The sequence below is a fragment of the Scardinius erythrophthalmus genome, assembly GCF_964197995.2.
Source record: "Scardinius erythrophthalmus genome assembly, chromosome: 10".
Classification (NCBI taxonomy): Eukaryota; Metazoa; Chordata; class Actinopteri; order Cypriniformes; family Leuciscidae; genus Scardinius; species Scardinius erythrophthalmus.
In genome coordinates, this window is record NC_138230.1 from 36,775,229 (window position 1) to 36,792,412 (window position 17,184).

General features: G+C 36.3%; 1 protein-coding gene across 4 annotated transcripts in view; it reads right to left on the reverse strand.

Moving 5' to 3' along the window:
* The window catches only part of elmo1 (engulfment and cell motility 1 (ced-12 homolog, C. elegans)), an 87,196-nt gene that overhangs the window by 40,250 nt on the left and 29,762 nt on the right, over positions 1-17,184 (reverse strand). For 2 of the 4 annotated variants that reach the window (XM_081376962.1, XM_081376963.1), the window contains exons 2-8: positions 11,902-12,033; positions 11,229-11,269; positions 9,582-9,654; positions 9,422-9,472; positions 7,321-7,490; positions 3,276-3,311; positions 106-205 (exon numbers count right to left, since the gene is read on the reverse strand). In XM_081376962.1, coding sequence (XP_081233088.1) covers positions 106-205; positions 3,276-3,311; positions 7,321-7,490; positions 9,422-9,472; positions 9,582-9,654; positions 11,229-11,269; positions 11,902-11,979 — 549 coding nt within the window. In that variant the 5' untranslated portion in view covers positions 11,980-12,033. The remainder of the gene's footprint in view (positions 1-105; positions 206-3,275; positions 3,312-7,320; positions 7,491-9,421; positions 9,473-9,581; positions 9,655-11,228; positions 11,270-11,901; positions 12,034-17,184) is intronic. The other 2 variants (XM_081376964.1, XM_081376965.1) reach the window with 1 other exon arrangement.

Here is a 17,184-nt window from a genome sequence, read left to right on the forward strand (position 1 = left end):
ATAGTCAGGTCCTCGTTTAACGTCTCATCCGAAGGATAGAGATTTTTTGACAGCATAGTGTCCCCTTGACTATATTGGGGTGTTGGACCCACACAGACCACGCACCTTCTTGATGAAGGCCACGGAGAAGGTGTCCCAGGAGACAATGCCATGGTCCATGAGCTCCACGAAGGCCGTCAGTGTAAAGGAGAGCAGGTCACCAAAGCTATAAAAGACAAGACAACAGCCACTAGCCACGTCTCTACCGCTCACCTGCACTGAAAGAACAGCTAAGCTTCAGCCTTACAGAGCGAGAGTGAGTGAGAAGAAGCTGGAGGACATGGAGTCAGCCGAGCTGATGTCCCTGTCCTTCAGGAGAGCAGCCAATGCCAGAGCGTTTGGCAGCAGGAGCAGTTACACTAGCAGAAATGTTCAGTGGTATCATGCAGCAGTTTGTTTGGGACATTATAGTAATGATGAACGGACACACAATAGAATATGATAGTCTTCAAAGGAATATTGTAGGTTAAATACAACTTAAAGGGATAGTTCAACCAGAGATGAACATTGTGCCATTATTTGTTCCAAACCTGAATTACTTTCTTACTTTTGTGAAACAGCAGGTTATTTTATTATTATTTTTACTATTATTGTATTTGTATAATGACAAAATTAATTCTTAATTAATATTTCTTTTTTTTTTTTTGTCATTGTTTATATATCTATATAGCTTTAATTTATTTTATTGCAGTTTTAGTCATTTTAGTACTTCAACTTTATTTCAGTTAGTTTCCAAGGCAACTATTCTTAAGCTTTTCCATCTTATAATTATATTTGACTTCAGCTATCTATCGGTTAACAAAAATGTTTTTTAGTAGTTTTAGTAAACAATAACTTCACTTCTAGTTATACTACCATGTCACTGATGATGTTGATAATAGCATAATTTGTATTACACCTCAAATATTCCTTTAAGTAATAAGATAGGGACTTAATTACTTAGTTGAGAGTAAAAAAAAAAAAAGAAAGACCTATTTTAAATCAGTTATTGTCTAGCTAAAAACTAATTATAATCCTCATTATGGGTGCTTCTCAATCAGAAAGCTGCATCCTAGTAAGGTTTGCATATCTCGGCTGACATGTCATCAAGCTCCGTCAAAGGACGTCTTAATTTAAAGGATCCTTTAAAGGCAACCTTTGTTTAGCGATCTTCATTCGGCCTGTTTTTAAGGATGCATCAAGTGAAAACTTTGTGTCCTTCAGTCCACAATCCTCTGCACACATTCCAATTTACAATGAAGAACTGGCAGAAAATGAATCGGCACTGAGCTCGTCCAATTTCACTTTTTTTTTTTTTTTCGTCTTTCACTCAAGACAAAAAATATATATTTCGGAGATAAAGGCACTGTTTTTCATACGTTTTGTCATAAATTATGCTATATTATAATTCTAAATTGTGCGTAATGTGAACCACTGGGAGACCACAGATGGTTTTCATTACATGTACTGCATTAATAGAAAGGTAATATAAAGTTTTGTAATATAAAATATAATTTAAATAATTATTTTATAATAATTTGTATTTTCCTGTTGTGACCCCAGGGGTGAAAACATTTATGTAGCCATTGGCACTTACTAGACTTACTGTCTTATTCTAACTTTTAATGCTAAGGAGGACTTTCACCTACGAACCTCAGAAGGACTGGACTAGGAAGAACATGCCTTCTGTTTGAGAAGCACCCTATGTGCCATAGCTTTTTTCACAGATTTTTAGCTTTAAATGATAACACTGCCCCCTATCATCAAAAATACCTCTGTTCATGCCTTTTCATTATTTCTCATAACGAAAATACAGGTGGAACAAAAAGTTACAAAAAAGCCAGCTTATGAGAAAAAAAATATCAAAAAACAAAAATCAAAAAAACTTCAGGCCAAGAAATCTGAAGTTACAAAAACAAATACAAATAACATTTTTAAATAACAGAACATAAAAGGCAGAAATGAAACAGGAATTACTTAAAGGGTTAGTTCACCCAAAAATGAAAATTATCCCATAATTTGCTCACCCTCAAGCCATCCTAGGTGTATATGACTTTCTTCTTTGGGAGTGAATAGTAACTCAGATTTTTTGAAGCCCAAAAAAGCGTATCCATCCATCATAAAAATAATCCATTCGGGTCCAGGGGGTAATAAAGTCAATACATCGCGCGTCAGATCAGAGGTCACTCTTCGGCCGGAACTCGACTTGCGTACGGAAGCCAGTTATTTTGAAGTTGTAATAAGTGAAGTTATAAATATGGATATTTTTCTTACACAAACGCATCACTTCGCTTCAGAAGACCTTTATTGACTCACTGGAGCCGTATGGATTACTTTTATGATGGATGGATGTGCTTTTTTGGGCTTCAAAATCTCAGTTACCATTCACTTCCATTATAAAGCTTGGAAGAGCCAGGATATTTTTTAATATAACTCTGATTGTGTTTGGTTGAAAGAAGAAAGTCATATACACCTAGGATGAGGGTGAGTAAATTATGGGATAATTTGCATTTTTGGGTGAACTAACCCTTTAAGTAGCCTGCACTTAGCTTGGTGTTGAGTATTTATATAGCAGGGAGTTAATACAGCATAAGTTAGACCTCAAATTAACAAAATACATTAGTTTGAACAGCAAATCATAAATGTATCAATGGGAGCAGGAAGTATTTGCAGCTGGAATTGGGCAAAACCCTACCAAAATAATAATAATAATAATAATAATAATAATAATAATGTCCACAGTGCCACTGAGAGATGATCAAATATCATAAGGGGATATTTAGTGTTGAGTAAAGTAGTTTCTTGACAACCATTAATTTTAGAGCAATCCTGGGCAAAAGGATTTTGAAAAAACAAGCAGTGTTTTGGTTAAGTTTAAGAGGAATAGTTGATGTTACAATTATATGGAAATGTGAGCGCAGTTTGTTGTCGATGAGTGGGAAAAAAAAAAAAAAAAAAAAAATCCTTGAAAATGTTTCCCAAAAGTGATTAGTGCAGAGCTTCCCCTAAAGCACCAATGTTGCCCAATACCACATGCAAAAGAAAGAAAGACAGCTGATTTGGTTACATGGAAAAATCATCCAAACAAAATCATAAAACCATCAGAAAAATGGTAGTGACTGCAGCAGTTGCCAAGTGTTCCCATCGCTTTGATTGGTTTTGAGCACTGAGGCCAGAGCCCGATCATGCAGAGACTCGGCCCGGAGATTAGAGGGTAAGTGACAGGGGGGTTATCCAGCTCGAGGGGAGGGGCTTACCAGGGCTTCATTATCTTCTGTAGTTTCTGATAGCGTCTGAAAAGATTTAAAAACTTTTACGTCAGGGAAAGAAACACATAGTCAGGGTCCAAATATTCCTTTATGAACCCATTATGACATTTACATTAGGAAAATATGTGGAAAACCCATTGTTGTGGTTACAACAGGTTTTAAACAAAGTACAGTATATCTTAAACATCCAGAGCAGCATGAGTTGAGAGAAAAAAAAATAGCTGAACATTTAAAAAACCTTTCTGAGAGACACAAAGCATGCAAAGCAGAACTGTGGGAGAAGCATACTGCCTACACACGCATTTAACGCACGACGTGTGCTTAACTCCCTGTGGTGGTTATGAGCAAGTGTGAAGGACTACCAAAAGTATCCATTACAAATCATCATGCATTATATTGCATTTATTTATGACTCAAAGGTGGCTCTTGTTTCCTCTCATGGTCCTGTCAGCAGGGCTGTAATCCACAGATATTACTCATCGTGAATGATCATTAAAGATGAGGCATGGTGCCTTTTTGCCGTGTCATTTCTTACCGAATGACTTGCACTGTACTTTTAAAACGCATTTAATTTCACATGTTACATTTGTGACTGGATTCGGTGTTTACAGATGGAAGGGTCTGAAAAAAGGGTTGTTGATGTATTTCACGCAAAGTTGTCAACTATAAATATAAGTGCAGGCAGTCTTGAAAATACGTTCACGTGGACCGTTTGCCCCCTTGGAAGATAACGTCGGTGTCAAAGCTCCAAAATACAAAACTGATATAATTATCACATTTGGTGGATATAATGTTTAAAGGGGCTATAATTAGTTTCATATATTACATTTATGTTAGTGGTCACAACTATGGGAAAACACATAGCCTCATTTGTAAATGCTTATAAAATAACAGATTTTAATGTACTGTTACAATAAGTGAAGCAAACTAAAATAAAAAATAAATTTATTGCTTGATTTCAAATTTATTCATGGTTTATCATCTCTTTTTTCCAAACAACTGGAATTGTTTAAACAAAAAAAAAAGTAATATATGCATACACACACATATATTCACACATGCATACATACACACACACACACACACACACACACACACACACACATACCATGTATGTATGTATGTATGTATGTATGTATGTATGTATGTATGTATGTATGTATGTATGTATGTATGTATGTATGTATGTATGTATACCATACAAACCATGAATACCTTAAAAGTAATAAATATTAATGCAATAAATACAATAAAAAATACATTTCTTTTTAATTAGACTTGGCTTCTCTAAATGTGAAGCTACAAACTTTGTTTTCAACTTTCTTTTGGATTTTATTGAGCAACTGTGCCAATTATGATTATGTACTTTCCTACGGGTTACAATTGTGACCAAAAATAAATCAATGCTTTCGACTTTTAAAACCTTTTTTTAATGCAGTTTGTTTCATTGGCCAATCCAAGGGCTAAAATACATATGTACACTTAGCTGGGAATAATAATCAACTGGTATAATAATAATAATCAACTGCCTATATTTGTGTCTGACAAATATAATAGTTTGATATCACATCACTAATAGCACAAGCATAAAGACGTCCAAAACAATTTCTGAATTTATATTCCTCTGGCAATCAAAACAGTGGTACTACTCGTTTTAAATGCAAAACATTTTACAGAGCATAAAGTTACTTTCTGAATCTTTTAGCGCTTATCAACAACCTCAGAGTGTTACTATGGCACATGACCAGTAGAGGGAGCCACTACACCACTAACTTTTCAACCGGCTGCATTCATGCCCCATGATGTAAGAGTACTCACTCTGTATCCTCAAGAGTGCCGTCATGCTTAAGTCTTTTGAATAATCATTGCTTGGTCAGCGGCTAACGGGAATCCACGGCAAGAATGTGAAACAGTGTGTACTTGTGTGCATGTGCGTGTCCACTTGGATTCTTAACGGTATGAAAGGACTGCATAGAAACCCACACATAGGCTCTTTGAGGTCAGGAGCTGTTGACACAGAGCTGCTTTATATAAAACATACCCATGGAAATCATTTCCATGGTCAGCTCTTCAGCGTACCGAAATGTTGAAACACCTCAGCTGGCGGCGCAGAGCTCCGATAAGTAAAAACGCAGCTATTGATTCAGTGAAATAAAACCAACATCCCAACGGCAGCATAATTTCCCTTAACCGGCCGAGCACCAGAGGGAAATCACTTTTGCTCATGCAAGAAAATTAATGTATCGGCAATTCAGATAAATGTTCTTCCACAACTACATGAAAACAGCCATTGGAATAGTATGACCTTAACAAATGGAGCAAGGACAGGCATAATTAGGTTAGCATGTAACGGAAAACAAAAGCACAAGCCTGTGAAGTTGACCAGCCGTAGAGGAGACATCCAGTTTGACAGACAACCGTGGCTTTTTTTAAACAATTTCTTCCCTCTAGCTGTCTTGAAAGCGTATCTTCCTAGCCGCCTTTGTTTTTCTTTAGTACATTATTATTCCTTGACTCTGCCTCTAAGTGTGTTTCTCTAGTCCCAGTTTTCTCCCTCCATGTTTCTCTCTCTCCTAAGGCAGTTTGTGTCTGCTGGCAGAGCTCGGCCTCCTCATGGGACCGTCCGTATAGGAGTTGAAAAAGTGCCAGCTCAGCAGATAGTCTATCTCCGCTTTAACCTTCAACTGAGATGGTCAGGTCACACGGCTGCTTTATATCGCAGAGGAGACTGGAAGAGGGAGTGAAATGTATACACTTCATTTATTATTAACAGACCACTGTGATCTAAAAATTCTTCAGTTTATTTGGATGATGCATCTCTGATGTGATTGAGTTGTGTTGTATTGGACGGATTCAAACAAAATACTACAAAGTGTCCTCAGTCACAACATTTGCTCTCAAAGAGTCATCAAACACAACAAAGTGTGTGAAAACAACACCACACAACAAATTAGCGTGTGAGAAAACACAACACCACACCCTCTCAGACACAACATTGTGGCCTCAAACACAAGACAACAACGCGCCCTCAGTGTTGTATTGTGTCAGAGAGCAAGTTGTTTTGTGTTTAAAGACACTTGTTTTTGAGGGAACACTGTTGTGTTCTTATGCGATTAAAAGCACGTTTTCTATTTGAGGGAACATTGTTATTTGTGTTGTGATTGAGGACACTTTGTTGTGTTGGGTTACAAGGCATATTTTTGTGTTGTTTTGTGTTTTACAGCATGTTGTGTTATGGTTGAAGGTGAGTCGCTGTGTTGTGTTTTAAGGCACTGTGTAATACCAATGCCAAATCATTGTGTTTTTGTTCTTTTTGAGAATAATCTACTAGCTTTCACAAGTTTGGAGCCGATATGTTTTTTGTTTTGTTTTTATAAGTCCCTTATGCTCACCAAGGCTACATTTATTTATGAAAATGCTAACAGCAATATTGTGAAATATTATTACAATTTAAAATAACTGTTTTCTATTTTCCATTTTATTTGCTAATTTCTTATCATTATCATATGTTAAATCGGTTGTGGATGAGGATCAATTTTATGGAGAGTTCAAAACATTTATTTTAAATAGTAAAAACATTTATAATGTTACAAAACTGACTTCAGCTAAACACCAGCCAAAATGTATCATTTTCCTGTTATCACTGTAAAGCAGTCTGTATTGTATAAAGTACTATTTAAATAAAGGTGACTTGACTAAAAAAGATTTCTGTCACTTTTAATCAATTGAATGCATCCCTGAAGAATAAAATTATTATTTACTTTAACAAAAACATCTTACTGGCCCCAAACTTTTATTTTAGTTCATTGGGATTTGAAGAATCCTATTGAACAACATCTCAGAATCTCTCTGAGACATTTGAATGGACATCATCACAGCGTACGGTGCAAGTCACTGGCCAAGTCTTTATTCGGGTTTTAATTTGCTTAAGCCCTGCTAAGGCAACAAACCAATGAGTGAATATCAAGAGCACCGTAATGAAAACAGATAGACAGGAGGAAAGGCAGCCAGAGGAACAAACAGAGTTACTTACTCTGTGCCGCTCTCCACCATCTGTGTGAGCAGCGAGATGCCGTCAAGGTTGATGAACTCCTGAGCAAAGGTGATGTCTCGTGAAGAGTTGGCCAGATCCTTCAGAGCGTCCAGCTTCATGTCCATGCTGGACGACTGGATGCGCTCGTGCAGCTGCTGGGCCATCTGGGCCTGTTACCATGGCCACAGAAGAGGCGTGTTAGTGAGAGGGTGACGGATACTCATGTAAGAGGTCAGGCCTTTCAGTCACACAACTCGAGACTACATTTCTCTAAATCTAGCTGAATCAACAATGATTGCCTCATTCAACAGTATTTAGCGTGACAGTGTGTGTTCAATATCCACGATTACTAATTATAAAATATTATGTAAGCTATACTCAAATAAATTAAAAACTAGTTTAGATAGTATAAATTTCCACATTTGCAGTGGCCCTAAAAAGTAAAAAATGAATATCATTGCATTTGAGATATTTAAGTATAATTGTGATACTGTCATCGTTTTTATTAAGAATTACTTTTTATTCTTGTAGTTGGTTTTCTTTTAAATTTTAGTTAAAGTTTCAGTAATTTTGTTTTTGTCAAAAAAAATGTTTATGTGCCTATATAGAGTTTTTTTGTTTCATTTTTAGTTTGTTATTTTAGTAAATCAAATAGAAAGGAGAAATGTTGCCTAGAAATGTTGCCTATTTTATTTCAACTAGCTGAAATAAAATAAGTTTAAGTGTTTATTTTATTTTATTTGAGTTAAAGTTTATTTTATTTCAAGTAATGAAACATTTTTTTATAGTTTCGACATTCAGCAAGATTTTAATTAATTATAAATTAATTATTAATTAATTATACTAAACATTATTATATATATATATATATGTGTGTGTGTGTGTGTGTGTGTGTGTGTGTGTGTGTGTGTGTGTGTGTGTGTGTGTGTGTGTGTGTGTGTGTGTGTGTGTGTGTGTGTGTGTGTGTGTGTGTGTGTGTGTTAGACTTGGCTAGATATGATTCATTATCCATTATTAAACTACATGCAGCAACTATATTTATCTACAAATAACCATTATCAATCTCTTTGATAGATTGGGTTGTACATTTTCTGACATTTTATCAAATCTGTTCACTCCATTTAATGAACAATAATCCCATGTATTGTCATTCCTATACCTTATTAGCATCCTTTACTATGGAAGTGTTTCTGAACTAAGCAAAATTCTAATGTTTTTGTCAAATTGATGACAAACTGTTTGAATGATCTGACACGGATTTAAAAATTCAGTAAATATTCAGTAAAAAATTGATTTAAGCCACCTCTGATGTAAAGCAAAAGCAAAGCAAAAACTTTGCTTTAGATATTTTGCATCAAATGCAATAACATTCATATATTTTTAAAGTGTGGCATCAGTCCAGAAACTTTTTGGGGCAAATGTTTCCATCTTTCTTCCCTTCAAACTAAACTTGCATGCTTTGATCATCTTAAAAAACAAAACATTGTGATTGCACCAATGTAACTGAACACAGCATCATAATACGCTTAATCATGAACACCGTTGCTTTCTTCTATGAAACCTATCGAAGCCACACAGAGGACTGATGACTGTTAAATATCAATGGTGGCTGGTGCAAAACATCACAGGAAGAGAAACAGCCCTTGCTGTCATTATGCTGGAGGGGACGGTTTCAAATGTCACAGACATCAGCTTTAAATACCATCATCCCCAAGCTGCAAATTCAGATAGGTCATAAAAAAAGCAGTTTCTGAATGAAAGATCTATTCTAATGTAATGTGTTTCCAAAACGACAATACATTTTTTATAACAAAGAGCCGTTCCCAACATTTTCTGTATCCGGCAGAGAGAAAAGAAGTGAAAATAATGACAGCTGGGCACAATTACGCATTGACAGGTCATGCAAGACTGTTTCTCAGCTGCTGCCTGACACTTTAGGAAGCTTTGGTGATATAACCTTTCACCCCTCACATCTGAAGGATTACAGGCCCCAGCTGGATGGGACAGGGCTTCAGAGGATAAAAGCAGGTTCCTCCTGCTGATGTAGCCTTTATATAGAGTATGTATTTCTGGCATCAGTAAACTCAAATGTGCTACTTACAGCAGACGTAGTAAGCCGCAGAATGGAGCCGTTTTTGATGTTGTTGCGATTCTGGGTTTAAAAAGAAAAATATGAGGAGAAGAGGCATTGTTATAAGAATTTTTTTTTTTAAACGAATGAGCTTAGCAATACAGCTTCTTTTCGAGATTTTGCAATGAACCTTTTCGGTGATGTAGAAGTTGGTCGAGTCAGCATTCTGCAGGGAATAGGTTTCAGGGTTTGGCAAGTTCCATCTAGTCAGAGAAGATTCAGATAAACATCTGAGATTGCTATACAGTGATGTTTGATGCTGTGTAACAAAAACAATATCAGCATAATGCAAACTCTTGACAGGCAAATAAAGGATTTCTTGGAAATAACAGTGGAAACTTCTATATATTATGCAAGGAATAATTGACTCTGGGCCATTGAATTATTAGAATTATAATGCACACTCTAGGAGGTAATGCCGTTACACCTCGGGAGTGCGTAATGTTTCAATAATTCAATGACCCGGAGTCAATTATTCCGTTTGTACTATGGTTACCACACCTCAAAGCATTGTTTAGATGATGTATTTCAAGATGTTTGTGTCCTTAAACGCTCTTGTGTGTAGGACTAATTTCTTACTCATCTAATGCCAATGAGTTGCTGATTCCCAAACGTAATTTTAGAGCTAGTAACAGAGACTTAAGCCACTGATAGCAGACTGCAGTTATTAATGCAGTTATTGGAGAGGGAGGGAGGGACGGAGAGAGAGAGAGAGAGAGAGAGAGAGAGAGAGAGAGAGAGAGAGAGAGAGAGAGAGAGAGAGAGAGAGAGAGAGAGAGAGAGAGAGAGAGAGAGAGAGAGAGAGAGAGAGAGAGAGAGAGAGAGAGAGAGAGAGAGAGAGAGAGAGAGAGAGAGAGAGAGAGAGAGAGAGAGAGAGAGAGAGAGAGAGAGAGAGAGAGAGAGAGAGAGAGAGAGAGAGAGAGAGAGAGAGAGATTAAGTGCAAGAGTAATTACCTGAGTCTGTGTGTCTCTCAAAAGTCAAATTAGTTGTCTCTACTTATAGCGAAACTGTGCGTTTATCTGCTTCAAGAACAGCGTTGTCATTACCTTAGTGAGAAATGTCATGTAGCTTTTAAATTGCTAAATCTTACTGATAAAATCGTCAGAGCAATGCTGACAACACGTTTCTATGCGAGTGTGTGTCCGTACTATGCGTGTGCGTTTGAGTGGGAGAGAGAGCGAGAGAAAGAGAGTATGTGCTTTTCGTACATAAAAAAAAAAACAATTTTTGGAAATAATTTGACGTTTTTATCCTATTGATTAAAATATTTATTTGCTTGGTCAGTGTCGTTGTGGGTTTTGGTTCTTTTGCTTTTGTAGTCTGTAAGGACCTTTGAAATAACTGAAATCATTTGGCGAAGTGTTATCGAACACTACTTTATAGACCATATTCACAGCAGCGCTATGAAATCTTTGATTTTTAACGGGAATGAAAGCGAGGCTGTGAGGGATAGATACATCTCTTCAGTGGGTTGTACTGTTATTTAATGCGTTTTTGGATTGTTCTGCTAACGAAACACTGCAAAAATTTCAGAAGCCAAAGTAATCTAGGAGCTTACACAGCGGATGCCTATCCCTCAACAACCTCGCTTTCATACCTGTTATGGCACTGCTCTGAATAAGATCTATTAGGCATCATACAAAGGTAAGATGAGAAGAAAATGCCTTCGAAACAGTTCCCTTCAGATATACATTCCCCTCGGATTTGCACGTGAATTGTCTATTTCAATGTCAAGTTTGCACAAACTTTTGCACAAAAAATTGGTTTGTTACTTACCCATCACACACTTCTTTAATGATGGCTGAGAGAGGCTTTTTCTGCAGCAGACAAAACAAAACAAGAAAAATGTTTGTTTTTTCCTCTAGTCTTAGAACTGATATTCTACCTTATTTCTTTACGGCTAAAACATTCTTCATACCCAATAAAACTGCTGCATTCACATAAGTTTCTACAACTTTTGAGCAAACATTTGGTTGAGTCAAGTCAGGAAAACAACAAAGAATGAATAAAGAATTGCAAAATAAAGATGAATGATTAATAAAGAACTTCAGGGGGATTTATCCAAGGTTATTCTCAATAGTTTTTATAGCACATATTCTTCATCATTCATTCACACATGCACTGCAGGGCATTTTCGCTCACATATTAAAGGAATAGTTCAGTGAAAATCTTTATTTATTCACAATGTTGTTCCAAACCCCTACGACTTATTCTTCTGTGGAGCAAACAATTACTAAGGACTGGTTGTCCCTTATTGGTGTTTTGTTTTCTGATATCAACAGCCGTGGTCATGAAATGTCATTGTATGGAAAGAAACACTTAACAGCGGGTTAAATATTGACAGAATTTGCCTTTTTTTTTTTAAATGGTAAAAAAAAACAAGAATGCACTTCTGTAAGATATACAAGCATGCATATACAAGGAAATATAGTCAGCTATAGGAACTGACCTGGTCAATCTCCATAAGTTTGGGGAAGGCCCCCGGCCACTCGATGGCCACCTTCACGATGTCTGCTGGGGGAGGCATGGCTGCACTGATGGAGGATGTGGCCACTCACTGATGCCTGGCTGTCATCCAAGCCTGTAGAGGGAGACACTGGGTTATACTACGCATACTAATTTATCAAACATCTCTTTTTCAGAAAACTGATTAGTACAACAAGGGATGTCAAAAGTACCAGTACTTTGATAATGCGTCTAAAAATGTAACAATACCAGCATTTTTACAGTTTTTAAAGAGTTCCGGCTCAACATTTTTTTAGACAAACTGCATGCAAACCATACATTTTATCAATATAGAGATATAATGGCATTGATAATTCCATGCTCTACCAGTTGAGCTGCTAAATATTTAAAAGCCCAGATAAAAGTGTGAAGCTATGTTTTAGGTTTGGTTCCAGCTGTCTTTTAACAAAGCCAATGATTGCAGCTTTGTGACAAATTGTATTCTATACAACACTCAAGATCGCTTAAGAATAAGAGCACACATTTTTTGTAAACAATCATATAACATTCTCCTAATTATACTCCATATACATATATGGAAATACATTTTTTAAAACTATATTATTTTAAATTATATTAATAGTGTGAAAGTTTAATTATCACTGCTGTGCAGAAATTAATTTAATGACCATTTATAGTCAAATATTATATATGATCTTTTAACATCCACCTTATCGGTTACAGCAACTCAACCCATATATTTGGCTAAAAAGCATGTTTGACCTCGTGGTCAGATCAGAGAGCTCTTTCTGTCACTAGATAACTTGCTGCTACTGCGCAAAAGCTGACACTGAGGAATTCTTCTGGAAAACCTTGAAAATGAATTTCAGGAATGCAAAGCTTTGGCTGGTGCCGTGTGAGAGATCCACTCTGAACAAGAACATTCTTCCTTTGTGACGTCTGGTACTTGACATTTTAATTGCAATTTGCTGCAGTACGATCCACATACTTGTGTCTTTTAAACACTTTAATTACATTAGGTCTGAACTTTGCTTTTAAACTAAAACTATGGAGATCAACTGACATCAGACAATATATATAGCACCTACTCATCTCAATGAACCCTGGTGGTTTTAGTGTGAACAATTGACACATCTACAAGCTAAATTTATCCACTACTTAAGTTTGCTTTGTCATGGTTATAGTCTTGTAGTAAAGTACTAATTATATATATAGTAGGTCATAATGTGGTTTTCAATCCAAACAAACAACAACATACTCAATAGCTTATGTAAAATTACAAAAAAAGATTTTAATACAGGACCTTAACACAAAATCTCTGACTCTTAGAATTAAACATGACATTTTTGCAACTGTACCTTTAAGACTTCTAGTATATGTAACAGACTTCTGTTATTATTGGCTTGCCTCAAAGGTCAACAGTGTTGTTCAGTGGGCCAAGATGCTGATTCATAGATGTAAACAAAGACTGTCATATATTAATGTGCTCATGGTTGTAACATCATAATGATGACAACTTGACATGTTGACAAATGGCTCATTTGTGCAGTTTAGTTTCTCTGGTCTCGGTGGATTGCTGAGGGGAGCTTTGTATTGTGATTCGAGTATACTGAACTCTTTATTTCAAAAGAGCAAGAGACATGTTGTTTTTCATGATATAGAAGTGAGAGTGGACTATTTTCTTTCAGCCCATTTTCAGACAGAAATACAGAGTATCAGTGTGAGTGACAGTGAAAAGCAAATCTCTCTCTCTAAAGCACATTAACAAATCATTTAAAGACTTTTTCTTTATAACTGGTAGTCGAATTATTCTAATTCTAGCTCAATTTCCCTTAAGTATCTGGCCTGTACTAAATAACATAAGCATTTAAAGATAAATAATTGTCTGAAGTATAAAAGGTACAGTAGAAGCACAATAGAACAGTTAAGAAAAGGTTAGGCGAGTCGATAAAGAGAAAGTGACATCCATCCACACAAAAGCAATTTGTAAATTATTTAGTACTCCTGACACTCGGGACAGTGCGGATCATCTTTGGTCCTTGTGGATAAACCCAGTTACATTTTTAATCCCCCGTTCCATAATGCATGGGGATGATTCTTGGAGAGAAAACAAGAACACACGCAGCCTGTGAAACAAGCATTCATTCAACCCATTCAAACAAGCTGCCATGTCACTCTGCCATGACTCATCCCATAATAATCTCCACACACACTACCCAGGCTCTGTTGCTATGGCAGCTGTTCCATCAGAAGTTGCATCTTTCCAGGGTGGTTCGCTTGGAAATGTTTCATTCCTTGTAAGAAGTTTCCCCATTACAGATGGCATGGTTTCATTTGACAGAAGTCAATAAATCTCATAACCAGGTTTTATGTAAAGCTCTCAGCTGTTGTTCAAATGGACAGACTAGCTGCACTCCTGTTTGAAACGGAGTTTAATTTTTAATCCACTGCTCTTATATGATTTGAGATACTGTAAACAAAAATTGAGAGAAACAGAAGCTACATTTAATCTAGTCTAGGCAACTTTTGTACACAAGAGCACAAACGACTCTTTATTTTCCACAGGCAGCGGAGTCTGTATCACACTGCGAAGTGCGAACACGCCACAATGCATACTAAATATAAATAGGGTATGTTCACACTTGGCTTGGTTAGATTAAAACGAATGTTGGTGTGATTGCTCTGCTAGTGCCGTTCATTTTAACAAGTGTAAATGTTGCCATCTGAACCCATGGGGCGCACCAAACAAGCGGACTGAGACCCACCTTTTTGCTTCCATACAAACTCTGGTGCAGTTCGACTGAAATATGAACGAAACACGGACCAAAGACATCTAAACGAACCCAAAACAGGACATGAGGTCACAAGATGCGACCATAAAAAGAACAGAATACTCAAGCATACCTGGTTCCTCTCATCATAAGGAACTACATCGCTTAGAAGTACTTTAGTATTTAGTGGTCTGAAGTACCGCGAGAATCATCTCGAAAGCAGACTGTCCTCTAATTGCTCTCATGATACTTCAAGGCGCCACTTTAAGTCGAACACACCTATTTACTTAATTCCTGAATGAATCTGCCGTTTGAACGAATCGAATGAATGAATGACATATGCATTTAGACATTTACTGCCACCTACTGGCAGTTTTTGTATCTTATTTAGAGTTTATTCATGTTGTTGTAAACCTGTATGACTTTCTTTCTTTTGCAGAACAAAGAAGATATTTTGAAGAACACAATCAAGCCCAGTACAACCTATAAAAGTTTGTGTGTAAATTATGTAAATTTGATGTTGAATCAAACAAACTCAAACTATTTTTTCTCTCTAAAGCTTCTTTTTGTAATGTATTTTTAATGCTCGTCTCATTTAACACAATAATGACTTTATATTTTGGGGGTGATTTCTCAGCAAAATTTGATTTGTGATTCATTTGAAAATAATTCGATTAACATAACCATTTTAATTGCTTGACAGCGATTATATAAAGAAAATTATACATTAAGTCCTGGTTTGCTCAGCATGAGTATATATTCTTTTGTGTTTCACAGTGGGGAAAAAATAAAAAATAAAAAATAAATCACAGATGAGAATGAAAGAATGAATGATAATATTCCTCCTATGCCTTAAAGTGTGTGTTGAGCACAAATAGGGTCATAAAAGTGTTTTAAGAATAAGTATCTCTTATAAGTATTTCTTTTTTTACTTATTTTTCTGGGTTTCACATTTATGGCTGCACTACAAGAGAATAGAACACATGCAGATATTATTACAACATTCAAGTACAAGCGGTTTAATCCCACACTGTATGTTGACATAACAGTAAAGCACGAAATGCTGGATATGTGGATACAACCACAAAGCCAGTGGGACACAAGCAACAGCCATGTAAGGCTAAACACATTTCACATTTCTTGTCTATCAAAAAGTTCTACAAAACAAAAGCCCAATTGATGCGAAACAAATTTACATTTTTGATAGACATGAGTTTCTTAAACCTACACAATAATGCTGATGAAAGAAACCGGGAAGAAAACAGACTGACAGAAGGGATTTGATTTCTTCAGAGGGCTTAATAGACCCGTCAGATAAACAGGCAGGCCTAGAGATGTCTCTGTCTCTCTGACAGGGGGGGACACACAGCATCTCCTGCTCTTCTATTCCACTTTCTTCTGGAAAACCCGCCGAATTAATCAATCAACAGTTTCCGCGAAACTTCCAACCTTCACTGTTGGTAAACGTGAAGTTGAGGAACACTTTACACTAGATTGACTTTCTCACACACATTAAAATAACAGAGTTTTCAAGACATGCAACATAATGATTTTGGACATGGTGTCAAATCAACTAAATTAAAAAAAATTTCGTAGGTAATTTTTTTTTATTGTATAAATCTACAGAAATAAAAACAAAAATAGTGATGAAAGCAAAAATATTGCATTCTTAGATATTTACTAGCATGTAATCAACAGTTGTTTACACTGGGGTCAAAACTACAATTGCTGAAAAAAACTTGCAAAAAGAACATTTTGGGCAGTCATGTTCTATGCAATTGTTTTAATAGAGGGAAACAAGATATATTTCTGGTTTCAGCGTTTTTTGTTTCAGACATTCATCTTAAAAAAAAAAATAAAAAAAATCAGCTGGCATATTTTGGCTTTCTTTTTATGTATTATGTATGTATAGCTCTGGTTAAGTTGACATGGAAGGACCCACATATTCAATGGCAGTACCATGTTTTAGGACATGTACCATGGAAATACCATGTTTAGGACACATGCCACTACGATACCATGTTTCAAGGATGTGCCATGACAATAACATGTTTTTGAACATATAATATGGCAATTCCCACATACCAATACCATGCTAGGAATAGGACATGTACCATGGTATTTCTGTTTTTAGGACGTGCAATGGTAATACCATGTTGTTTTAGGACAGGAACCATGGCAAGTGGTACCAACCAAATGGTACATATCCTAAATTCAATATAATACCATGGAACATGGCAATACCATGATTTTGGATGCGTTTGGAATACCATGTTTTTGGACAAACCATGGCAACAAGTCAGAAGTTGGTCTTTGTGGCTGTTCAAAAGCATTCCACCACACGAGCGTCTACACTACGAAAGCAATCCGGGCGAATGCGTTTTCGACTAACTCTGGAAGTGGTCAAAGGTGGACAAGCTCAAAATGTTTTCGACTCCATTTACACCTGTATTTAGCATCATCCACTTGTGATCAGATCGACAAACACATCTTAA